The following is a 26,566-nucleotide window of genomic DNA, read 5'->3' as shown; positions in this document are numbered from 1 at the left end:
TAATTTTCTCCTTGTTTTCTTTAGCCAGGTTGTTTTTTCATGTACATTAATTTTCATACGTAAGATAACTGCCAGTGTAACTTTTCTCAGACATTTCCAGTGTGCTGTCACGGGTTTGAATCTCATACTAGGACTTGAACGCATAATTTAGGCTGGTTTTTGAGTGCAGTTTTAAAGGCATGCTGAATTGTCGGATGTGCCATTATTGAATTAAAAGTGTGGTCCTGTAGACTAGTTGAAAAAGTGCAGGGGGTTCTCCCAGTGTCCTGGTCAACATTCCTTTTCATCAAACACCCCAAACAAAAAAAACATGGATGAACCGGTCATTTATCTTGTTGTTTGTTGAACGTTGCTGGTGCAGAATGGCTCCCATTCACATAACATTTTGTTATGGGCCACATAGGATTGACTCACAGTTTAACAGTAGCTGAGCATGAAGATTGAAACCAGGGCTGCTGAAATTGTTTATCAGCCCCCTAAAACCTTGTTGTGTTTGTTTATGGTGTGCATGCTCTTATGATTAAGTCAGTTCATTCTGTATTATTTAAATAATATATTAAGTAGCGCTTTCATGTAAAAAGTCAACAATTCCCAAAAAATAAAACAATGGTGGGAATGGAACTTAAATAATTTCAAGTTATACTATCATAACATCTACAATTTTTGTGCTGAGTATATGCCAACAGCTGTGTACATTTGGAATGAAAATTGAAATAAGAGCAATGTGAAGCATTGCTGGTGCAGAGGGCTGTTGTCTTTGTCTATATACAGTTACTATAATTGGCCATTAGTTACGTACAATTACATAGGGCTCGAATTTAGCAGGCCTGCGGGTTCCCAGCGGGTGGTCCTCCGGGAGCGTGGTCAACACGCTCGGCGAAATTAGTGGGTTGCCCACGCAATCGTAGCAGGCAACCCACTAATAGGAATCAATTACCTGCTCCTCCGGGGTCCACGGCGCTGGCCTGCGCGTCGGTCGGGCTGCGCATGCGCAGTACGATCTGTCAGCTGGAGGCTCTCTAGTTAAAGGGGCAGTCCTCCACTGACAGATGCTGCAACCAATGGAACAAATTGCAGCATGGAGCAGCCCAGGGGGAAGGCTGCTCCCAGTTTAATGATGCCTCACCCCAGGTATCATCAGATGGGGTGAGGAGGAGGGGGAGGACACAGATCTTCCACCCGGCGGGCGGGAGGAAGCGGCCTGCCTCTGCCACCAAGAAGGCCTGGCTCGAGGTGGCAGAGGGGGTCACCTGCGCCACCAACATATGGCCCACCTGCTTACAGTGCAGGAGGCGCTGCAATGACCGCAGTAGGTCAGCCGCAGTGAGAACACGAAGTCTTTCCCCTACGCTCCGTCTGCCACAACACTGCCCCCACCCCACATCTCCTTCGGCACCGCCAACACTACTCTGTCACATCACCCTTCATACCCACTCAAACCCCATCCTCATCTTACCTCCACCTACTCACCTCGCCAGTACTCATCCTGCCACTAACACGCAACCCAATCCTCATACAATCTCATTGCTCCATCCCATACTCACCCTCTCGTGCACCTCCCTCACGGCCAGCCTCACTCAACCTGCCACCACCTGTGCTGCAGCCACAGGGCATGCATCACATATGTGCAGTAGGCAGCGTAAGGCAAACGTGTCGTGAGCATGAAGGGGGTGCACAAGGGTGTCTGAGGGTTTGTCATGGGTGTTACCTACATTGAATTTCAGAGCAACAAACAGCACACATTATATTGACACCACCACTGCCATGTCTCCGCGAATCCTGTCCGTTGTGTCCAATAATGCCCGCTCCTGGGTATCACTATGAGGACCCACCACTGATGCCACCCATCGTGTTACTGCAGAGTAGGTGCAGGTGTATTTGCAGGGCTCGTCCGCGCAGACGACTGAGAGACATCGGCGGTGTAGCCGGCTGCACCCTGGAAGGATGCGGAGGAGAAGGTGTGGAGGGCAGTGGTGACTTTGCCAGCGACAGGTAAGCAGTTGGTGCTGGGGCCAGCCAGGAGCAGCTTGGCATGAAAGAGCCTGCAGATCTCCACGACTACATGTCGAGCGAATCTGCGCCTCCCTGTGCACTGCTGCTCGGAGAGGTCCGGGGAGCTGCGCCTCAGTCTGTGGACCCTGTGGCGAGGGTAGTGCCCTCTGCGATGCGTCTCTCTCTGCGGTAGCCCTCTCTCCTGCTGTGCAGGTGGGCGTGCAACAACACCGTGTTGGGGGGATCCACGTCTCTGCGGCGGACGGCGTGGACTGCGAGGCTGCTGGGGCTGGTCATACTCTTCGTCCTCCGAGGGTGTCCACACACCACCCATCTGGCAGGTGTTGGTCTGAGGGGTTGTGCAGGGTAGGTGGGTGGTTCCTCGGACTGGGGCTGCGGTTTCGTGTCGGTCTGTCCTCTGGCTTGGCGGGGGGTGGTGGGGGGCAGGGGTTGCCCTATGTGACGCGGTGGCCTCCTGCGTGGGTGAGGGCTGTCCCCCGTGGAGTGCACCTTGGCACCTGCCACAGGCTGCTGGCTGCAACACGCCTGGTTGGAGAGAGACTGTTTCCCCCAGTGTGTGAAGCTCACTGCCTTGAACCTAAAATCCCACACTTCCTCTTTTGACAGCTGATTCAGCTCATTAACTGACCTCAACAAGCAAGGTAAGTACTCTCAAGTGGAACCCCGCTGGATTTAATTGCCTGCGGGATTCCCACCAGCGGGGCTTGCGCGCGCAGCCCCGCACGTCAGCGCGGTACCCGGAAGTGGCCAGGATTTCATCGCGATCCGGTCACGTGACCGGATATCGGGATTTTCCGGGCCCCCCCGCCGGAAACCAGACGCCAAAATCGAGCCCATAGAGTCTACAGCACAGGAACAGGCCATTCAGCCCAACTGGTCTATGCCATCGTTTATGCTCCACTTGAGCTTCCTCCCACCCCTCTTCATTTAACCTATCAGCATATCCTTCTAGTTAGATAACCAGTTTGTCCTGATTTGTCAAAATGCTATTTTTCTCATTCAACAATAGGAGAGTGCAGAAAAGAAAACGAGCAGTGGCTCTTTGCATTTTTAGGTACATAATTTTCATCATGCATATAGGTATCTGCCTAGCAACAACGTTCGACTCTAGCTTCTTTTGAGACTTGGAGCACCACTGCGCACATGCAGGCATGTATTCAACATGTTCATGTCTATGGGCAGGCACATGTGATTAGACGACTGCTTGCATGGGCTTTAAACACCAACGTGGCCTGATTGGGCCGAATGGCCCGTTTTTTTGTTGTAATTTCTATGTAATTCTATGTGCACTCAGTGATGCTCTGATTTTTGGAGGAAATCGGTATACTGGATTGGTCAGTGTGAATGAGGCAGAATTGTTTTAACACTCCTCGCTTGTGATAGTAGCTTAAATCTTGCAAGATTTGTGTAAGCATGGGGTATGCATTTAAGTACAGTTTTCAGTAATCTAGCATGAATATATGAAGCTATAAAAAATTAATTGGAGGAAACAGGGTTTGAAATTCTGCTCAGCGCTATTTTTATTGGGCTGTTTAATGTGATCATCGAAAATTCCTATATGCATTATTTCAATAAAGACATTAACCCCTTTAAAATAATGCTCAGTGCAATTTCAGTCCACGTTGAACTGATTTTTCTCCTGAAATGAATTATTCGTACTGAGTATATAAACTCTTCCAAACACATGAGTATTGAAAGTTAATGCAGGGGGAAGCTCTAGCTTCTCATTTTAGTTAACTATCTAGCATGTTAGTTTAGTTTTTTATTTTGACTTGACTTTATTACCCATAGGCTTTTGTTCAGTGCAATGAAGACAATGTGGACCGAGACATTCAGACAGATGAAATCGAAACTGTTGAAAGGTGGACACAACATCCTGGAGAGGGTAGCCTGGTGTGTGGGGGTAAGCATTTTTGTGGCAAAACTTTAAGTCTGATCTGACGAGGTAACCTGCATTCGCTCATTTAATTGCATAAGAACACAAGCTTCCTGACAATGGTTAGCTAATTTTGGAGCACTTGATCTGGCCTTGACATTTTTTGTTTTACATTTTTCTCTTCTGCTTGACTTTTAAGTGTTAACTTTAAAGAGACTGGTGAAGAAAAAGGTGAATGGAATGTGTGCATTTTTTTTCCATAAAGGATATTTACTTGCTATAAAAACTATGCGTTTCAGTAGTTTATTCAACAGCCCAGTGCTGTGCTTTGCTGCTCTTTCTGCACTCTGCTTGGTTGAAGTACTATTGTTCTCATTCAACAACAGAACAGTATAGAGCAAAGGCATAGTGATCATTTACATTTTGATGGATTCAGTCCTTATTATGCATACATCTATGTATAGCAGCAAAATAGAAAGTTTAATCCACCTATTATGAGTTTGTCTTAATCCAATATCAGTGAGTCCAAGGTTTTAGAAGAATAGGTGTGTTATGCCAAGTAGTAGTATCATGGACACTGAGTTATTAGCATTGGGGTATGCCTGAGATCTGGGAGGTTTCGGAAGGGGGTTAGAGTCTTGCAGCACTGGGATGAAGTCTCGTGGTCTGCAGTATTTTGAAGGGGTCTCTCGGTGTGGAAGCACTCGGGGAACATAGGAATTGCTCACGAATAAAGATCAAGGTCCATCTCGTTCACCTTCTACCATCCTGCAATTAGTCTACAACAGACATGAGGTGAGGAAAACCACTGGTGGTAAGTGTTGGGAACCATAGGTCCAAAGTCACCTGTTCCTCTAAGCATTCTACACTCACCATATGTCCCTGGTATTCTGGAATTGCTGGAGAGGGAGGCTCTAGGAACACTGAGGCAGATCCTGATATCATTGAGAGGGGTCCTGGGACCTGGACACTTTAGTTTTAGGGCCAGAAGCATTGAGGGTCTGGGAACCAGGGAACACTTGGAATGTAGTCTGGGAGGCCTTTTTAGCAGTGAGAGGAATCCTCAGGACCTGGGAGTGGAGGTGGGGGGGGAAATTTAAGGTCCAACAGCACCGAGGAGGGGGGTTTGGCGCATTGGGGGAGGGGCAGAGCCTGGCAATAATGACAATTGATGGGATTTGGCAGTATGGGAGAAGCAGGGAATAGAGAATTGTGAGAGAGGGGACTTTTGAGAATGGAACCAGAACTGACATTAGCCACTGTTGGACCATCAAGCCCGAAATTTCCACTGTGTTCCTACCCATTAGCCTCCTCACTGACCACAGACAAAATTTCTCCTTCTTAAAATTTATGTCATTAAATTACGGGGTGGGGATATGCATTTTGTCTCTGTGGTCCCGACTTGTGCTAGGAACGCAGAAGCAGAAAATTTACCCAAGTGCACAATTAACAAGTTTGCTATTCGACAAAGGGAGTGTTTTCTTTTTGTTTTAAATAAAACTAAGTAGCAACTGGGCTTTTAATATGTCGGGATACCAGTGCTGAATGGTGAATGTACCCTTGGCTGATGTAACCAAAATACATCCTCTTGAATTACTGAGTGAATAGAAACGTGACTGCAGATGAGATCTTTACTAACCAAACACATTTGATAAATAATCAAATAGAAAACATCTGGGGTCAGTAGTTTACATTAAAAGTTCTTTCATTACTTTTGTGTAATAACATGTGTCAGCCGTGGCTCACTTGGTAAGCATTCTCACTTCTGAGTCAGAAGGTTGTGGGTTCAAGTCGCACTCCAGAGACTTGAGCACAAAATCTAGGCTGACACTCCAGTGCAATACTGAGGGAGCGCTGCACTGCTGGGATGAGACTTTGGATCAGACTCAGGCCCCATCTGCCTTCTCAGTTGGATGTAAAAGATCCCAGGGCACTATTTGAAGAAAAGCAGGAGAGGTCTCCTTGCCGATATTTATTCCTTAACCAACATTGCTAAAAAAACGATTGTCTGGTCATTATCACATTGCTGTTTGTAGGACCTTGCTCTGTGCATATTGGCTGCTGCATTCCCTACAGTGACTACGCTTCAAAGAAAAGTATTTAATTGGCTGTCAAGTGCTTTGGGAAATCCTGAGGTAGTGAAAGATGCTATATAAATACAAATTCTTTCTTTATTTTCTTGCTAATATAATTCAGTAAGGAGAGCAAAGGCCCATCTATTTATTTTAATTATTTGCTTCTTTCATGCTGCTTCTACAGGACTTCTAATACCTGGTGGGTATATTCACTTTCTTTCTTCACTGACTTGTTCCAATCTTTTTGATTGCATTAAATTAAATCAACCCAAATAAGGATTGAAATTCTTATTAATGTATCTTGTACTAATGCACTATAATGTTAAGTATTCTTTCCTCGAACAGGGGCTAATGTTAGTGATGCCTTGTCCTCCGATTCAGTGACTAAGAATGTTGACTCTCGGAGACTGACCAACTTCCTGAGATCTGCTTGTCAGGTATTATATTTCACTTAGATGACTACGTGCAAAAACCTAGTGTTGTATTACAATTTATTTTTGCAGAGATCTTAAAAGATTGCACTGCTACACTAACCCTGTCCAACCATCTGTTTTTTTTTAAGTTAAAGTATCTCACATACGTAGATTTAATTTTAACAAAGTTTGATCAAAACAGGCAGAACGAAAGTTCAATATAGCAATACGATTCCCGCACTGCTTAAAACAAATAACTTATAACTATATTTACTACAGTTTAACTATAACACTGACTCTTCGGACATGTTTGTGATATCATAAGAGAGTACATGCTAGATCAAGCTATTACTGCATAGACCTTCCTACTGAGATAGTTTGTTGGTTGCTTTTTGTGTTAACTTCCCTGCTTGCTAACAGTATCACTCTAATACCTTGACAGGTAATAGCAGTGTTGCTGGAAGAAGATCGAGCAGAGAACCAAGCCAGTCAGAACATCCAATCGGAGGCAGCCAGTTTGTCAGTCAGTGATGGCTGCTCTCAACTGAACACAAACTTGCCATTTTTACATGGTAATAAATAGTTTGTGTGTGTTTGAGGGTGGAATATAAACTTTATTCATATTTACTGTTTGAATTGTCTTTTTCACACATTTTGTTTGTTTAATCAATTTGCAAGTTCTTTTATGAAAAAATATTGTTTTTTCGTAATTTCTTTCAGTAGTAATTCTTCACTTTGGAATGCATTTATTTTGGTATTTATGTTCTTCATTCATAATTTGCGTTGGGCGCACTTGCTGCAATCAAATTTCCTGCATGGCTGATGGCATATCATTTAATTCTGTACCTCCTGTTGCTCAGCTTGTCCAGCAGTGCTATCTGCGTTATCTTTCCACATTATACAGCCTTCCCAATGTTTTGTGCTTGCCCATTCCTTTCTCCCTGGGGAGAAGCGTCACATTTTGGTGCCTTGCACTGATTGGTTAAGACTTTGCAGACCCATACCATACCACTTGGTGGAGCTATATCACCAGCTCTTTTAAAATGACATATTGTACACAGTACTGTCTTATTCAGATTGATGAATACAGTACTGTAAATGTAGGAAACACTTTATTCAGAATTCCACAAATAATCACAAAACCATAGTTTTAAGATTGTATTTTAGTAATTCTCCAAATGGTAAGTATGTGTGTTTATGTTTCTTTTGTAGGTCGGGAGGTTTTGTGCCTACATTTTTCACAGGTCCAGAGACAAACCCTGCTTTCAGTCCATAGTCTTCCTGAAAAGTCTGGGGTAGTCCAACTAGCCAGCAATTACATAATCTGTGTTTGGAATATCTGGGAACCGTCAGCTCCTCAGAAAGTCCTTGTCTGTGAATCCGAGGTGTGTGGAAACTTAATTATCTATATTTGTATTTATTCCGAAAAATTTTATGGAAACAATTATTGATAATGAAATAGGACTTAACATAGGAAAAATAGCATTAACCCTGTTAACACCATAGATAGGAAAATAATTCAGACTAATTAGTAGTAGAGTGGTGTTGTAGTGCCAGTGCTTGAGTAAATCATAAGATGGAAGGATGGAAGATCCTGTGGGACCCATTAACGTCCATGCCCAAATTCCCAATATGCACCCCAAGAGCATGAAGCTCCCGTGTTGTGAGTGCAAATACCTAAAATCTATCCTTCCATTTAACTGAGATACCAAGTGACTGGTGTGGGAAAAATAACATATCACACTGGTGCAGTATGGGGTGTTTTTCTGAGTTTGGGCTTAGGCACATTATTGGAGCACAATATAGAAACCTTTACTTGGTGTTTAGCCATGTGATATTCCATTTCACAGCATAGGATCTCTCACCTTGATGGATATAAAAATTTACCAAAAGAAGAAGTAAGTTATTCCCAGGCTTACCAGTGCAGACACTATAAAGTATTCTTCTAAAAGTAAATTCACTTCTTTGAGACTCAAAGGAAGGGCAGATTGGGACATTGGGCTACAACACTGCAGCGCTAATTCTCCAGCCTGTGCTTCTTTTGAGCGCAGCCCTTTCACCGGAAGCTCAAATTAGTGAATTTGCCCCATAGTGTAATTGATACTTTGAACAGCCTAAGAATCACCTCATGGGATCTGGATATATTAAAATCCAAGGGAACCAGTGAAAATCTTTGATATTTCAATAGATCAGATTTTCCACTCCTATCCCAGTCCTGCTCTCCTGCACTCTCCAACCATCTCCCAGCCTGCTATAGTCTGCCCTACTCACCTGCTGGAAGGTTAATGGTAGGGCTCCCTCCCTCCACATTATTTTCCAATGCCAGCTTACTGCTCTCTGATTTTGAAAAGCACAAGGCTGGAAATTGGGATAGTTGGCACTGTTCCTATTAATGCTGCTGGGGTCATCTGTTTAAATTTGGCAATCACAGTGGCTTAAGAAATGCCTTGTCTTATTGGTGGACCAAATCAGTGAACTTGGAGTTCAGTAAGTTGTGCAAATGAGTTTCATTTGCATGCTATGGAAGGGGGTGAGGAATCGCGACTGTTCAGATAATTGAAAATCTTTGTAATTTGGGTTTTCAGCAAACTTGATAGGCATATTCTCATCAGATTTTTGGTTCCTTTCCCTGTTAGGAGAGCAGGAAATCAGAACTTGCATTTGTTTCTGTGTCCTATAACACTCGTGACCTCACTAAGTTCAGAGGCTTCATTTACTTCTAACTAAACTTATTTATATTGTTCACCTGGTCGAGTAGTTTGATATGGTCAGCAATGTTCTAACATTGCAAGAGATGTACTCCTCCAAGTCATTCTGAATAATGTGAAAGGCAGAGGACTCAACAGATCCCTGTGGAACTCTGACTGGGGGCAATGACTAGTAGAGATTATTCACTCTCTGCTTTCTGATGTGAAACCAGTTTTCAATCCAGCTCGCCGTATTGGAAGCTTATTAATTAAAGAAAATACTGATATAATCTCCCATTCTAATGCAGGTGCAATGCTGCTGCTTTAGCCCAGGTAAGGTGACATCTGTGTTTGCTGGAACGGTGGATGGTTCAGTTGTGGCTTGGGATCTTCGTGAACACTCCATTATACACTACAGTCTTCAGATCGGGGGCCAAGAGTGGACTCTCAGAACTCCAACGTTCTCTACTGGTGAGTCAAAGATGCAACAGTGACTGAAGCTGGTATATGGCAAGTTCATGCAAAAGGTGGTGCTGATTTCTCTTACAATTTTAATATACTAACAACAATAAAAATTTGCATTTCTATAGTGCCTTTAACATAGAAAAACACCCAAAATGCTTCACAGGTGCATCAACAAAAAATGCACGTCATCAAAAAATGCACGTCAAGTCAAAGAATGAGATATTAGGAAGAGTGACCAAATGTTTGGTCAAAGAGTTTTAAGAAGGGTCTTAAAGGAGGAGAAGGAGGTGAAGAATCAGAGGAGCTCAAGGGGGGAGTTCCAGAGTGTGGGGTATAGGCAGTGGGCAACTGAAGACACAGCAGCCAATGGTGGACGAAGGGAGGGTGGGGAGCGGGGAGATGCACAAGAGACCTGTTAATTAAAGAAAAAAGCAGGTACATAATTTAAATTTAAACTACCCTCTCATCTGCTTTGATGTGAAATGAGTTGTACCCTGCCCACTTCTGCTATATGATTAGATTGGACAGTTCCTTCCTTATCTGTTGAGCTGGGAGTGTTCAAGGATGTTGGGAAAGCTCAGTGATTCTGGATGTATTGAGCAATGTCCATAAATGGTTCATTACCCATTTCAATATTTTCTTCATCAGTTCTGAGAAAGTCCTTTTCAAAATATCAGTTGCTATGAGGGTGAATCCTTCCTGACATCATCTTGTCATAATCCTTGTTGAATGGACTTGAACCATGATAGACAACATACTAGCTGTTGTGGAGTTCTGCCTCCTGACTCAATCTCAGAATTTAAAATTAACTAAAGAATGGCAGTAAAAACCCAGTTAAGAGCCTTTAAAATTCCTTTGAGGTCAGGTTTTACAGACAAACTTGGCTGAGTTGCGGTTCACAGATACAATAGACAATGGAAGACCATTTGGCATAGATCAAAGACAAATATCCCTCAAACAGTACAGTTGCCAAAGTTGAATATATTGTATGGAAACCTGCTATCATCACATTGCAAAAAGTATAATCGTTCTTACAAAATAATGAGAAACTGCAAAAAAAATTCTGAGGATGTGGGGTTTTATTTAAGTGCGCTTTCATTGCAGATGGTGTTCTGACAGCTGTAAATCACTCTTGTGCAGTGAAGGCTGTTGATCCAGTGTCATCTGTTTCCTTTGATAATCATGGTGTTGGGCTTTCACTCTTGGCATCCCAGGAAGGTATGTTTTCTGTCAGCATTGTAGACTTTCCATCAGTTTTTCTGTCAAACATCATAATTTGTCTTGCATGAAAGACTTCTAATTTATTTTATTTCCATTGAGTATAATTTAGAACTAACTTATTGTTGTATTCTTTACAAATACGTTTATTCTGGAGATCCATGTCCAACTTTCTGTTAACCCTGTTTTATGTCTTTCCCGACTGTTAGATGTTTAGAGCCTGGTATTTCAATCTGAGCAATATCATGTAACACTTAAATTAACTATTTCATTACAGGCCTCACCATATGTGGTGTTAACGCGATTAGCTCGCTCTAAGCGTTTATAATAACGGCAACTAAAAAAAGCTCCACCCTCATTTCTTTAGTTGCTTTTCTTCATGCTGGTTTTGGATTCAAATATGCTGTGCCGCATTTATGGCCACTACAGCGGGCAAATCATCTCAGCCCAGCTTCTGTCAATGCATTTTGTAATCAACTGCTTGGAGTGACCTGACAAATTATTTTGTTGTTTTTTTTCTCTCCTCCTACTGGGAAAGAGCTTGCCTGCTGATTGACACTTCCATTTGATGAAATGGCTGAAACCAAACTCGCCATGTAGGAAATTGTGGCCTGAACACCACGTTCGTCTTTGCATGGCAAGGTGCAGGTTGATGAGGATGATTTTAGGCCACCCCAGAAGGCTCAGCAAATTTATCCAAGAAATAGCTGAGCTACATGTTTGTCCTTGGTTTGAGGTGAATCAGCTAATCTCAGCTGGAATAGTGGTAGGGGCTTCACAATTGGCTTCAGCACCTCTACATTAAGAAGTCGATAACATTAGCTGAGGCTTCTGCTCCTGATCGCCACCCAGCAATCACTGCTGGATGTATGTGTCACATTGGGTCAAGAACAGGACCAAGAACAGCTGTAATGACTCTGCGCTCGAATAGCCTATCATCTTCCAATGTCGAGGCTCGCACATGTGCAATGCTTACTGGGGTAAGGAGCTGGGAACTGAATTCCAGCAAAGGGAGAATGACTGCAGGGGAGGGAGGTAAATTGGTTGAGAAAAAAGAGGAGAAACAAGAAAAAAGTTTTATAAAAATTCTGCCCTATAGAATTACCATTTTTTTTGTATTATGTTTATAAGAGGATAGATTCAAATTATGTATAAGATGTTCTGGGATAGTTATCAATTGCACATTTTTTGCATTTCAGTATTTAAAGATTTTCTTTTTTCTACCTCAGGAAGTTCAGGGCTGTCATTTCAGCTGGCATCACTCGATGAAAGTGGTTTGCTTAATCTGTGGGTAAGCACGAGACTACTAGTCATATCACTCCACATAAAGGTCTGAGTATTTATTTTTTTAGGCTGGAATAGTTAACAGATGTAAGTGCATGAGTCTATACTCAGTATAGACCAGTGAGGTTGCTGTAATTTTGTGACTCTGGATTGGGTAGTTCACTCCTGATAAATACATGAATAATTAGCTGGGAATTGTTCTGTTTGGATCAGAGTATCTATATAATGGGATTGAATCAATCTCACCATAATCTATTAGATTTTTCTCAATGTCTCCACATATAAAATATTCACTGCGGGTATGTATTTCATCCCCGTTCCCCAAAAATATGTTAGGATCTTTCTGAGGGATGTGTTATAGTTTTTGGAGTGACATCCCAAATGTTTTTCCCAAGTTTGAGTTGTTTTGTTAGTGATTTATTTTAATGTTTAATTAATCTAGTTAGTTATTTCAGTGCAATTATCTGTAATTTAATTAATTACTTTTACAATTTTTTAAACTGCCTATTACGTGGAAATTAGAGTGTGATTTCCTGGAACTAGTTAATGACATCACCTCTCTGTAAATAAGCAACTGTGTAAGTTCTGAACCAATTTCCCATGCTTCTTTACAAGAAAATTTGTCCTCTACCCATTACTTTGATTCTCTGCTATTGCGTGGGTCACATTATAAATCGTTCGTAATGTTTACAGCTTTTTTAATGAGCTTTTGATCTTACTCTAGTGTTTATATGAACTTAGGCTTTGATGGAAACAGCATTCTTTCGACTAACTAGTCCTTAGAATGTGGCCATGGTATCTCACTCTGGGTGACCTTCACTGCTATATTATTTTGAAAAGCTTTTACTTTCAACTGATTTATTTTCAATATGGAGAGAATATAATTTTGGAGATCAGTGCCTCTGCCACTGGAATCAGTATTCACTTCCCCCACCAATGGCACACAGTATCTACTATCTACAGGATGCACTGTAGAAACTCTTCAAGATTACTTCAACAGCAGCTGCCAGCCCTGCGACCTCTACCACCAAGAGCAGCAATGTCATGGGAACATCATTATGCCTAGGTTCCTTTCCAAGTCATACACCATGCTGACTAGGACATATATTGCCATTTCAGCATTTTGACACAGCAACATAAGGGAATTCCCTACCTAACGCCATTATGGGTGCACTTTCAGCTCAAGAACTGCAGCAGTTCAAGGAGAAGTCAGCCACTACTTAGGGCAACTAGGGATGGGCAATAAATGCAGCTCTGCCAGTGTCTCCCACATCCTGAAAACAAATAAAAAAAAGAGAAAAACCTTGTTGCAGACCTATTTCTGTGCTCTAATATTCCATGATTCAATGAATTGCTAATTGTTTGAGCTGTTCAGTCCGTTAATTGATAAGTTCCACAATGCAATGCACCCTGATATATATCTTTTAATATTTAGGATGGATTTTTCAAGCAGATAAGATGATTACATGTGACAATGTGATCTTTATCTTGACAAACAGTGGTAGAAATTGTGTACCTGTACCAGAAACTTTTGGGTCAGAGGAGTACAGTGGGAAATAGTATGTGAACCGGTGGGAACAGGGGGAACAAAGTTGGGTGGAGGAAGGCAACTACACAATGGTCTGAATAAAAGTAGTTGTTTTATTATTTGTTATTTTCTATTTTATATGCTTATTTATTGACAAACGACATTTGAAAGTCAATGATCCATTAATGTTTATGAATTTGTCGAAAAAATTTTCTTGAAAACTTCTTTACCCAGAGATTGGTTAGAATATGGAACTCGCTACCACAAGGAGTAGTTAGAATCATAGAATCATAGAAGTTTACAACATGGAAACAGGCCCTTCGGCCCAACATGTCCATGTCGCCCAGTTTATACCACTAAGCTAGTCCCAATTGCCTGCACTTGGCCCATATCCCTCTATACCCATCTTACCCATGTAACTGTCCAAATGCTTTTTAAAAGACAAAATTGTACCCGCCTCGACTACTGCCTCTGGCAGCTCGTTCCAGACAATCACCACCCTTTGAGTGAAAAAATTGCCCCACTGGACCCTTTTGTATCTCTCCCCTCTCACCTTAAATCTATGCCCCCTCGTTATAGACTCCCCTACCTTTGGGAAAATATTTTGACGATCTACCTTATCTATGCCCCTCATTATTTTATAGACTTCTATAAGATCACCCCTTAACCTCCTACTCTCCAGGGAACAAAGTCTCAGTCTATCCAACCTCTCCCTATAAGTCAAACCATCAAGTCCCGGTAGCATCCTAGTAAATCTTTTCTGCACTCTTTCTAGTTTAATAATATCCTTTCTATAATAGGGTGACCAAAACTGTACACAGTATTCCAAGTGTGGCCTTACTAATGTCTTGTACAACTTCAACAAGACATCCCAACTCCTGTATTCAATGTTCTGACCTTCTTCACCACCCTATCCACCTGTGACTCCACTTTCAAGGAGCTATGAACCTGTACTCCTAGATCTCTTTGTTCTATAACTCTCCCCAACGCCCTACCATTAACGGAATAGGTCCTGGCCCGATTCGATCTACCAAAATGCATCACCTCACATTTATCTAAATTAAACTCCATCTGCCATTCATCGGCCCACTGGCCCAATTTATCAAGATCCCGTTGCAATCCTAGATAACCTTCTTCACTGTCCACAATGCCACCAATCTTGGTGTCATCTGCAAACTTACTAACCATGCCTCCTAAATTCTCATCCAAATCATTAATATAAATAACAAATAACAGCGGACCCAGCACCGATCCCTGAGGCACACCTCTGGTCACAGGCCTCCAGTTTGAAAAACAACCCTCTACAACCACCCTCTGTCTTCTGTCGTCAATCCAATTTTGTATCCAATTGGCTACCTCACCTTGGATCCCGTGAGATTTAACCTTATGTAACAACCTACCATGCGGTACCTTGTCAAAGGCTTTGCTGAAGTCCATGTAGACCACGTCTACTGCATAGCCCTCATCTATCTTCTTGGTTACCCCTTCAAAAAACTCAATCAAATTCGTGAGACATGATTTTCCTCTCACAAAACCATGCTGACTGTTCCTAATCAGTCCTTGCCTCTCCAAATGCCTGTAGATCCTGTCTCTCAGAATACCCTCGAACAACTTACCCACTACAGAAGTCAGGCTCACCGGTCTGTAGTTCCCAGGCTTTTCCCTGCCGCCCTTCTTAAACAAAGGCACAACATTTGCTACCCTCCAATCTTCAGGCACCTCTCCTGTAGCTATCGATGATTCAAATATCTCTGCTAGGAGACCCTAGTTGAGGCCACTAGCATAGATGCATTTAAAGGGAAGCTAGGTAAACACATGAAGTAGAAAGAAAAAGAAGGATATGCTGATAGGGTTAGATGAAGTAGTGAGGGAGGAGGCTTGTGTGGAGCCAAATGGCCCGTTTCTGTGCTGTACATTCTATGTAAATTGACAAGAAAACAATAATAGTTCTAACATGTGGAAAAAAATTGCTGTAGAAACACATCAGGTCTATTAGCATCTGAAAAGATAGGTTAAAGTGTGGAACAGAGACTTTTTGTCAGAATTTCTTTTCATTTAACACTGAAGAAATACTTTTGTTGCATGTACGTCATGAATCTGTCAAGTTTTTCTGTTGTTTGATTCTCTTCAGCTTTGGCTCATTGGTAGCATTCTTGACTTTGAGTCAGAAGGTCATGGATTTCAGCCCAACTGTAAGACTTGAGCATATAATCTAGGCTTCACTCCGGTGCAGTACTGATGGAGAGTTGCACAGTCAGAGGTCCCATCTTTCATGTGCGACGTTAAACTGAAGCCCCATTTGTCCCTTTATGTGGATGTAAAAGATCCTATGGTACAACTTGAAGAAGAGCAGGGGAGTTCTCCCCAGCGTCCTGGCCAACATTTTTCCCTCAACCAATATCACTTTAAACAGATCATCTGGTCATTTATCTCGGTGCTTTTTGTGAGACCTTGGCATGTGCAAATTGGCTGCTGAGTTTCCCTCCATTACAACAGTGACGACACTTTAATAGTACTTCATTGGCTGTGAAGTGCTTTGGCACCTACTGAGGTTGTGGAAGGTGCTATATAAATGCAAATTCCTTCTTCTTTCAGGTAGTGGTTGAACTCCAAAAGGCAGATCTTGCTGGTTCTCTGACTGATTTGGGTATGTATAAAATATAGGACAGCAAGGAAAAGTAATTAAACAGAAAATCAGATTGAAGTGTCAAACTTGGCTCAGCGGGAGTACTCTCACCTTCTGAGTTAGAAGGTCATTGGTTCAAGCCACACTCCAGTAATTGAGCGCATAATCTAGGTACAGTTCAGTGTAGTACTGAGGGAGTGACCCATCTTTTAGATGAGACATTAAGCTGAGGCCCCATCTACTCTTACAGGGTGATGTAAAAGATCCCATGGCACTTTTCAAAAAAAGAGCAGAGAGGTTCTCCCACTGTCCTGGCCAACATTTATCCCTTAACTGACACAATCAATAAACAGATGAAGTGGTCATTTATCTCATTACTGTTTGTGGGACCATGTTGTTTGGAAATTGGTTGCTGTGTATGCCTAAAAAAAAATCAACTTTAAAGTAATTCATTGGCTATAAAGTGCTATGGGACATCTTGAGGTCATGAAAGGTGCTATATAAATGCAAGTTATTTCTTATGTTAAGGAGGACAAAATGGTGGATTGCTGAACAAGTGGAGAGAGTTCGAGGGTGAAAGGTATGGTCAAAAAGAGGGTTTTCGAGAAGGTCTTTTGAAAATGGGGAATGAGGTGCCTAGGTGGTTGGAACAGAGGAGCGAGTTCCAGAGGGCTAGAGCGGAATGCATGGCCACTTATGGTGGAGTAAAGAACAAGAAGTCTGGAGGAGTGAAGAGTGCATACAGGGAGGTAAGGCAGGAGTAAATCACTAAGGTCGGGTGGGGTGAGGTCATGGAGGGATTTCATAGCAAGGAAGAGAATTTTCAACTCGACTTGCGGGCAGTCAGTGGACCTTGGAGAGGATGAGAGTGCAGGACTTAATGTGGGTGAGGATATGGTCTCCAACAGTTTGGATGAATTGAAGTTGAGGGAGGGAGCATGGCCAGGATAGCACTAGAGAAGTCAAACCTTAAAGACACAAACTATGGTTTTGGTGCTGAGGGGATGAAAGCAGATGTAGAGGAGGAAGCTGAGCTCGTGGTCAGCAGTACACAGAGGTACCTCAGCTCCTGACTCAGTCTAAGTTGGCAGCTGCGGAGGTCGATGGAGTTGAGGCCAGAGGCACTTAAATGCAGTCTTGAACCAAAAGAGATGGCGCTGATATTAGGCTAGAGGAAATTTTGGCTTATTTAGGTCTTGACATTGGGCAGGCAATCTGAGTGTAACAATAACCTTTAGGACGATAGAGAAATAGAGCTGTCATCATCGTACGTTGGGAGGTCAACCCAGGGTTCCTGATGTTATTGCCATGCGGGTAACATGAAGTGGAAGGGACAAGGTTAGAAGCCTGGATACACCGGAAGTGACTGTCCAGGCAGAGGAAGAGAAGCCGTTGTTGGTGATGTAGTGGCTGCATTGCAACAGGTATGTTTGAAAGAGCAGTACCACAGAGGAGAGATGTTTGAAATAGACAGAATGATCAATGGTATTGAAGGTAATCGAGTAAGTGAGGAGGATAAGGTGATACAGAGAGCCATAGTCACACTCACACGAGATGTTAATTAGGACTTTGACCAATGTTGCCTCAGTGCTCTGGGTGAAACCTAGAATGGAGGATCTTGGATGAGGAGAGATAGAAGTAGGCAGTCATTGGGGTATGGAATAAAATTGAGTAAATGGAGTTGAGGTACAGATCAGCCATGATCTATTCGAATGGCAAAACAGGCTTGAGGGACTGAATGGCTTACTCCTGTTCCTGTGAACTCATAGAGTGCATGGGGCAAGAAGGAAGAGAAACAAAAGAGAGAGAGAGGGATTCAGGTTGAGGATGGGACTCCTGTGGAAAGGCATGGCCTTGTGGGCAAGGGGAAAAATGAGAAGCAGCAGAGGCAGCTGAACGGGTGGACGTAATGTTGGTAACATAAAAGTCTATGAGCCCCTTCCACTTGTTGCAAGTGAGGGTGGAAGAGGCAAAGGAGAAGGATTTAAAGAAACAGTTGGTGATGGAGAAAGGAAGTCAGGAGTTATTTTAACTCTCCAGGATAATCCTTGAGTTGTGGGTGGTTTTGGCTTCTTCATGTTAAAAACATAAGAAATAGGAGCAAGAGTAGCCTGCTCCACCATTCAATAAGATCATGGCTGATCTTCTGCCTCAACTCCACTTTCCCACCCGATCCCCATATCCTTTGATTCCCTGAGAGTCCAAAAATCTATCGATCTCAGTCTTGAATATACTCAACGACTGAGCATCCTTAGCCCTCTGGGGTAGAGAATTCCAAAGATTCACAACCCTCTGAGTGAAGAAATTTCTCTTCCCCTCAGTTCTAAATGGCTCCAGCCAGGGGAAACAGCCTCTCAGTATCTACCCTGTCAAGCCCTCTCAGAATCTTATGGGCCCGATTTTAGCATGGGTGCGGGTTCTCGGCGGGTGGGCGAGCGGGCGCGTGGGTAATGCGCCCGGTGAAATTAGTGGGTTTCCCGCGCGATCGTAGCAGGCAACCCACTAATTGGAGCCACTTACTTGCTCCTCCGGGTTCCCCGCTGCTGATCTGCGCGTCGGGCGGGCAGCGCATGCGCAGTACGATCTGTCAGCTGGAGGCGCTCTATTTAAAGGGGCAGTCCTCCACTGACATGCTGCAACCAATAGCAAAGATGACTGCATGGAGCAGCCCACGGGGAAGGCTGCTCCCAGTTTAATGATGCCTCACCCCAGGTATCAATACATGGGGTGAGGAGGAGGGGGAGGACACAGATCTTCCACCCGGCGGGCGGGAGGAAGCGGCCTGCCTCTGCCACCAAGAAGGCCTGGCTCGAGGTGGCAGAGGGGGTCACCTGCGCCACCAACATATGGCCCACCTGCTTACAGTGCAGGAGGCGCTGCATTGACCGCAGTAGGTCAGCCGCAGTGAGAACACAAAGTCTTTCCCCTACACTCCGTCTGCCACAACACTGCCCCCACCCCACATCTCCTTCGGCACCGCCAACACTACTCTGTCACATCACCCTTCATACCCACTCAAACCCCATCCTCATCTTACCTGCACCTACTCACCTCGCCAGTACTCACCCCGCCACTACCACGCAACCCAATCCTCATCTAATCTCATGGCTCTATCCCATACTCACCCTCTCGTGCATCTCTCTCACGGCCAGCCTCACTCAACCTGCCACCACCTGTGCTGCAGCCACAGGGCATGCATCACATATGTGCAGTAGGCAGCGTAAGGCAAACGTGTCGTGAGCATGAAGGGGATGCACAAGGGTGTTTGAGGGTTTGTCATGGTTTTGACTTCTATTGAATTTCAGAACAACTCACATCACACATTATATTGGCACCACTACTGCCATGTCTTCGCGAATCCTGTCCGGTTTGTGCAATAATGCCCGCTCCTGGGTATCACTATGAGGACCCACCACTGATGCCACCCATTGTGTCACTGCAGAGTGGGTGTAGGTATATTTGCAGGGCTCTTCTGCGCAGACGACTGAGCGACATCGGCGATGTCCCCGGTTGCACCCTGGAAGGCTGCGGAGGAGAAGTTCGGGAGGGCAGTGGTGACTTTGACAGCGACAGGTAGGAAGATGGTGCACGGGCCAGTCAGGAGCAGCTCGGCATGAAAGAGGCTGCAGATGTCCACGGCTACATGTCGACTGACTCTGAGCCTCCGTGTGCACTGCTGCTCAGAGAGGTCCAGGAGGCTGAGCCTCGGTCGGTGGACCCTGTGGCGAGGGTCGTGCCCTCTGCGACGCATCTCTCTCTGCGGTAGCCCTCCCTCCTGCTGTACAGGTGGATGTGTCACAGCACTCTGTTGTGGAGCTCCACCTGTCAGAGGTGGATGGCGAGGCTGGTGATGCTGTTCGCCCTCCGAGGAGGTCATGACTGCAGCTACGGCGGCCCACGTCCGCAAGATGTACATCTGAGGGGGTCCGCAAGGTAGGTACATGTCTCTGGACCCCGGGGTAAGTGTGCAGGTTGGTGACTTTGACCGTCAGGAGGAGGGTGGTGGAGGCCAAACTTTGTCCCAAGTGACAGAGTGGCCTCCTGCAATGGGTGAGGGTCTCCCCCACCACCTGTCAAATGGACCTTTGCAGCTGCTACAGGCTGACAGCTGCAACACGTCCATTCGATCTGGGAGTGTTTCCCCCAGTGTGGGTAACAGTCCCATGTTGATCCAAAATCACACACAGTCCCTTAATCAGGTCAGTTAATGACCTGAAATAGCTAAATAAATACTCTCAAGTGGCATCCCGCTGGCTTTAATTGCCTGCGGGATTCCCACCAGCGGGGGCTGCGCGCGCACGCTGGCACGTCAGCGGGGAACCCGGAAGTGGACGGGATCGAGGCGGGATCCGGTCGGGATCCTGCATTTCACGATTTTCGAGCTCCCCCCGACGAGAACGCAGCCAATAGCGGGTGCTAAAATCGGGCCCTATATGTTTCAATGAGATCACCTCATTCTTCTAAACTCCAGAGAGTATAGGCCCATTCTACTCCATCTCTCCTCATAGGATAATCCTCTCATCCCAGGAATCAATCTAGTGAACCTTCATTGCACCGCTTCTAAGGCAAGCATATCCTTCCTTAGGTAAGGAGACCAAAACTGTACACAGTATTCCAGCTGTGGTCTCACCAAAGCCCTGTACAATTGCAACAAGTCTCCCTTACTCTCCTACTCCAACCCCCTTGCAACAAAGGCCAACATACCATTTGCTTTCCTAATTGCTTGCTGCACCTGCATGTTAACTTTCTGTGTTTCATGTACAAGGACACCGAAATCCCTCTGAACACCAACATTTAATAATAATACCGTTGGCAGTTGCGCTGTGTTAAGTGTCTTCTTTCATCTTTTCTGTATTTCTAGGTCTGATCCCTGGTGGGAAGGTAAAGTTAATCCACAGCTCTTCAATTGATGTGAGCAGGTAGGTTTATAGGGGTTAATTCTATGATGATGTAAGCTGGCTGTGCTTGTTGTGTATTTTCAGGTGCACGTGCCTTAGTCCTGCTGAGTGACGAAGCACGGGTGGGTATGTCAAATTTATTCAAATCTCCGTTATTTTCACAAGCTTCAATGGGAAAACGCGTATTTAAAACTTGTGTTGCAGGAATACAATTCAGCCATTTTGGGCATTTCACCTTCAAGGGAACTGCAAAATTTGGCTGGCCCAAATTTACTTTGTCTGCCTGTAGTCCTTATTGTCCTTGCAAAGAGCTGGCATAGACACGATGAGCCAAATTGCCTCCTTCTGTGCAGTAAACTTTTATTGTTCTTTATTTAAAGCTTTACTAATTACAGATTCCATCTCTTTTATGACTTCTAACTGCAAATTGTCTGGACCAGCTGCCTTGTCATATCCTTTATTATAGGAATATTGTATAGCTCCTCCTCTGTCATTACTGAAAATCTGGTTTCTGACAAGTAACTTTTCCTTCTCTGAGTAAAGACAGATGGAACATAATTATTTAATAATGCCCTGTTTAATGGCCCCAGCTTCCAGTTTCCTAATCTAATTTTTAATTGGAACAATACTTCATTTCACCATTTGTTTACTGCTTATATAATTGAACATTCCTTTGCTGTTACAGAATGTGTTCCGAGCATCATGTTCAGTGTTTCTCTTACTTTTTCACCTGCTGGTCTTTAAAATTTACCCAATCCTCTTACCTACTGAATTCCTTGTACCTTTTGAAACCCACTTGCTTATCGCTCATACTACTTTTAATACTTCTTCTTAATTACATTGGCCTCTGTTGTTCTGTATTCATTTTGGTTTGGTTGTTTACTGCCCCATTATAATGTCCAATATAGACTAGAATGAGCATTTCTTTGCTTGTTTTTTTAAAAAATAAGAAAACACATTTTACATGAGAAGAATTAACATTCATAGAATGGGGTTACAGCACAGAAGGAGGCCATTCAGCCCATTGAGCCCGTGTCGGCTCTTTGTAAGAGTAATCCAGTCAGTCCATTTCCCCATAGCCCTGCAAAATTTTTTCCCTTCAAATATTAATCCAATTCCTTTGTGAAAGCCACAATTGAATCTGCTTCCACCACCCTTTCTGACAGCGCATTCCAGATCATAACTACTCACTGCGTAAAAAAGTTTTTCCTCATGTCGCCTTTGGTTCTTTTGCCAATCACCTGTGTCTTCTGGTTCTTGACCCTTCCACCAATGGGATCAGTTTCTCTTTATTTACTTTATCTAAACCATTCACGATTTTGAACACTTCTGTCAAATCTCCTCTCAACCTTCTCTGCTCTAAGGAGAACAACCCGAGCTTAAGAACATAAGAACATAAGAAATAGGAGCAGGAGTAGGCCAATCGGCCCCTTGAGCTTGCTCCGCCATTCAATAAGATCATGGCTGATCTGATCCCAACCACAAATCTAAAGAACACAAGAAGTAGGAGCAGGATCCGGCCACTCAGCCCCTGGGCCCTCTCCGCCACCCACAGGGCATTGACCGATCCGAACTCAGCTTCATGTCCAATTTCCTGCCCGCTCCCCATAACCCCTAATTCCCTTTACTTCTAGAAAACTGTCTATTTCTGTTTTAAATTTATCTAATGATGTAGCTTCTACAGCTTCCTGGGGCAGCAAATTCCACAGACCTACCACCCTCTGAGTGAAGAAGTTTCTCCTCATCTCAGTTTTGAAAGAGCAGCCCCTTATTCTAAGATTATGCCCCCTAGTTCTAGTTTCACCCATCTTTGGGAAGATCCTTACTGCATCCACCCGATCAAGCCCCTTCACAATCTTATATGTTTCAATAAGATCGCCTCTCATTCTTCTGAACTCCAATGAGTAGAGCCCCAATCTACTCAACCTCTCCTCATATGTCCACCCCCTCATCCCCGGGATTAACCGAGTGAACCTTCTTTGTACTGCCTCGAGAGCAAGTATGTCTTTTCTTAAGTATGGAGACCAAAACTGTATGCAGTATTCCAGGTGCGGTCTCACCAATACCTTATATAACTGCAGCAATACCTCCCTGTTTTTATATTCTATCCCCCTAGCAATAAAAGCCAACATTCCGTTGGCTTTCTTGATCACCTGCTGCACCTGCCTACCAACTTTTTGATTTTCTTGCACTAGGACCCCCAGATCCCTTTGTACTGCAGTACTTTCCAGTCTCTCGCCATTAAGAAAATAACTTGCTCTCTGATTTTTCCTGCCAAAGTGCATAACCTCACATTTTCCAATATTATATTGCATCTGCCAAATCTCCGCCCACTCACCCAGCCTGTCTATATCCCCTTGCAGGTTTTTTATGTCCTCCTCACTCTCAACTTTCTCTCCCATCTTTGTATCATCTGCAAATTTTGATATGTTGCACTCGGTCCCCTTCTCCAAATCGTTAATATAGATTGTAAAGAGTTGGGGACCCAGCACCGACCCCTGTGGAACACCACTGGTTACTGGTTGCCAGTCCGAGAATGAACCATTTATCCCAACTCTCTGCCTCCTGTTCGATAACCAATCCTCCACCCATGCCAGAGTATTACCCCCAATCCCGTGATTTTTTATCTTAAGTAATAATCTTTTATGTGGCACCTTGTCGAATGCCTTCTGGAAGTCTAAATACACTACGTCCACTGGTTCCCCTTTATCCACCCTGTACGTTATATCCTCAAAGAACTCAAGCAAATTTGTCAGACATGACTTCCCCTTCATAAAGCCATGCTGACTTTGTCCTATTAAATTATGCTTATTTAAATGTTCCGTTACTGTCTCCTTAATAATAGACTCCAAAATTTTACCCACCACATATGTTAGGCTAACTGGCCTATAATTTCCAGCCTTCTGCCTACTACCCTTTTTAAATAACGGTCTATCTCCAGTCTATCCACGTAACTGAATTCCCTCATCCCTGGAACTATTCTAGTAAATCTTTTCTGTGCCCTCTCTAAGCCTGTCACATCCTTCCTAAAGTGCAGTGCCCAGAATTGGACACAATGGCCCCGATTTTCAAATGAAGTTGGGGGGGCGGGGGGGGTGGCTGCGAAAATCAGGAAAATCCCGAGCAGTTGAGGAAGCCGGCCCCAACCCGGCGATTTCCAGGTTTCCCACGGACACATCTGCGTGTGCGCCCGCTTCCGAATGCAGCAGCCCCGCCGACTTTAATAGTTAAAGAACCAAATATACCTCATTGAGGTACTTGAGGTACTTCATTTCTGACATAGTGGATAGTTAAACCAATTTTAAATTTACTTGAGCGGCTTTCCCACGGCTTCCGATTCACGCCTGGTAAAACCAGGCGTGAAGGGCCAGATCAGGCAAAAATAAATTAAATAAAAAACCATTGCACAGAGCTTAAAAAAAACAAAATAAATCTACCTTTCCACCGATGTCACCTGCACCCACCTGCTCCGATGTCCCCCTCTCCCCCCGCTGCCATCCCGCCACCATTTCAAAATTGAGTCCGATACTTCAGTTGTGGCCGAACCAGTGTTCTATAAAGGTTCAACATAAATTCCTTGCTTTTGTACTCTATGCCTCTTTTTATAAAGCCCAGGATCCCGTATGCTTTTTTAGCCGCTTTCTCAACCTTTCCTACCACCTTCAAAGATTTGTGCACATATACTCCCATGTCTTTCTGTTCCTGCACGCTCTTTAGAATTGTACTATTTAGTTTATATTGCCTCTCCTCATTCTTCCTGTCAAAATGTATCACTTCTCACTTCTCTGCATTAACTTTCATCTGCCATGTATCCGCCCATTTCACCCACCTGACTATATCCTCATGAAGTCTATCACTATCCTCCTTACTGTTTACTACACCTCCAAGTTTTGTGTCATCTGCAAATTGTGAAATTTTGCCCTGTACACGCAAGTCCAAGTCATTAATATATATCAAAAAAAGCAGTGGTCCTAGTACCAACCCATGGGGAACACCACTGTATACCTTCCTCCAGTCTGAAAAACAACCATTCGCAACTACTCTGTTTCCTGTCACTTAACCAATTTCGTATCCATGCTGCCACTGCCCCTTTTATTCCATGGGTTTTAATTTTGCTGACAAGCCTATTATGTGGCACTTCATCAAACGCCTTTTGTAAGCCCATATACACAACATCAACCGCAATGCCCTCATCAACCCTCTCTATTACCTCATCAAAAAACTCGATCGAGTTAGTTCAACACGAGTTGCCTTTAACAAATCCATGCTTGCTTTCTTTTAGTAATCCACACTTGTCCAAGTGACTATTAATTTTGACCCGGATTATCGTTTATAAAAGCTTCCTCACCACCAAGGTTAAACTGGCCTGCAGTTGCCGGGTTCATCCTTGCACCCTTTTTTGAACAAGGGTGTAACATTTGCAATTCTCCAGTCCTCTGGCAGCAGCCCCATAACTAAGGAGGATTGGAAGATTGCCAGCTCCTCTGCAATTTTCACTCTTACTTCCCTCAGCAACCTAGGTTGCATCCTATCCGGACCGGGTGACTTACTTTAAGTACAGCTAGCCTTTCTAGTACCTCCTCTTTATCAATTTTAGCCCATCAAGTATCTCAACTACCTCCTCTTTTACTGTGACTTTGGCAGCACCTTCTTCCTTGGTAAAGACAGACGCAAAGTACTCATTTACTACCTCAGCCATGCCCTCTGCCGGCATTCGTAGATCTTTTTGGTCCCTAATCGGCCGCACCCCTCCTCTTACTCCCTGTTTACTATTTAGATGCTTATAGGAGACTTTTGGATTCCCTTTTATGTTAGCTGCCAATCTATTCTCATATTTTCTCGTTGCCCCTCTTATTTCCTTTTTCACTTCTCCTCTGTACTTCCTACATTCAGCCTGGTTCTCACTTGTATTATCAACCTGGCATCTGTCATACGCCCCCTTTTTCTGCTTCATCTTACTCTCTATCTTTCTCGTCATCCACAGAGCTCTGGCTTTAGTTGCCCTACCTTTCCTTCTCGTGGGAATGTACCTAGACTGTACTTTTTAAAGGCCATTGTTCGATTACAGTTTTGCCTGCCAATCTTTGATTCCAATTTACCCAGGACGGATCTATTCTCAATCCACTGAAATCGGTCTTCCTCCAATTCAGTATTTTTACTCTAGTTTGCTCCTTGTCTTTTTCCATAACTAATCTAAACCTTAAACTATGATCACTGTTCCCTAAATGTTCCCCCGCTGACACTTGTTCCACTTGACCCACTTCAATCCCCAGAACTAGATACAGCAATGCCTCTTTCCTCGTTGGGCCGGAAACATACTGATCAAGAAAGTTCTCCTGAACACACTTCAGAAATTCCTCCCCTTCTTTGCCCTTTACACTATTACTATCCCAGCCTATATTGGGATAGTTGAAGTCCCTCATTATCACTACTCTATAGTTCTTGCAGCTCTCTGTAATTTGCCTGCAAATTTGTCCTGTATA

At 43.9% G+C, this 26,566-nt stretch overlaps 1 protein-coding gene across 6 annotated transcripts in view; it reads left to right on the top strand.

The window, feature by feature from the left end:
- dync2i1 (dynein 2 intermediate chain 1) overlaps positions 1 to 26,566 on the top strand; it is a 94,875-nt gene that overhangs the window by 55,924 nt on the left and 12,385 nt on the right. For all 6 annotated transcript variants that reach the window (XM_068007968.1, XM_068007984.1, XM_068007975.1 and 3 more), the window contains 9 exons: positions 3,805 to 3,916; positions 6,310 to 6,401; positions 6,820 to 6,949; positions 7,590 to 7,762; positions 9,373 to 9,535; positions 10,634 to 10,747; positions 11,977 to 12,038; positions 16,155 to 16,206; positions 21,047 to 21,104. In XM_068007968.1, the coding sequence (XP_067864069.1) occupies positions 3,805 to 3,916; positions 6,310 to 6,401; positions 6,820 to 6,949; positions 7,590 to 7,762; positions 9,373 to 9,535; positions 10,634 to 10,747; positions 11,977 to 12,038; positions 16,155 to 16,206; positions 21,047 to 21,104 (956 nt within the window). The remainder of the gene's footprint in view (positions 1 to 3,804; positions 3,917 to 6,309; positions 6,402 to 6,819; positions 6,950 to 7,589; positions 7,763 to 9,372; positions 9,536 to 10,633; positions 10,748 to 11,976; positions 12,039 to 16,154; positions 16,207 to 21,046; positions 21,105 to 26,566) is intronic.

The sequence above is a fragment of the Heptranchias perlo genome, chromosome 2, assembly GCF_035084215.1.
Source record: "Heptranchias perlo isolate sHepPer1 chromosome 2, sHepPer1.hap1, whole genome shotgun sequence".
Lineage (NCBI taxonomy): Eukaryota > Metazoa > Chordata > Chondrichthyes > Hexanchiformes > Hexanchidae > Heptranchias > Heptranchias perlo.
The sequence above is the reverse complement of the archived record's forward strand: the minus strand, read 5'-3'. Positions and strand labels throughout refer to the sequence as shown.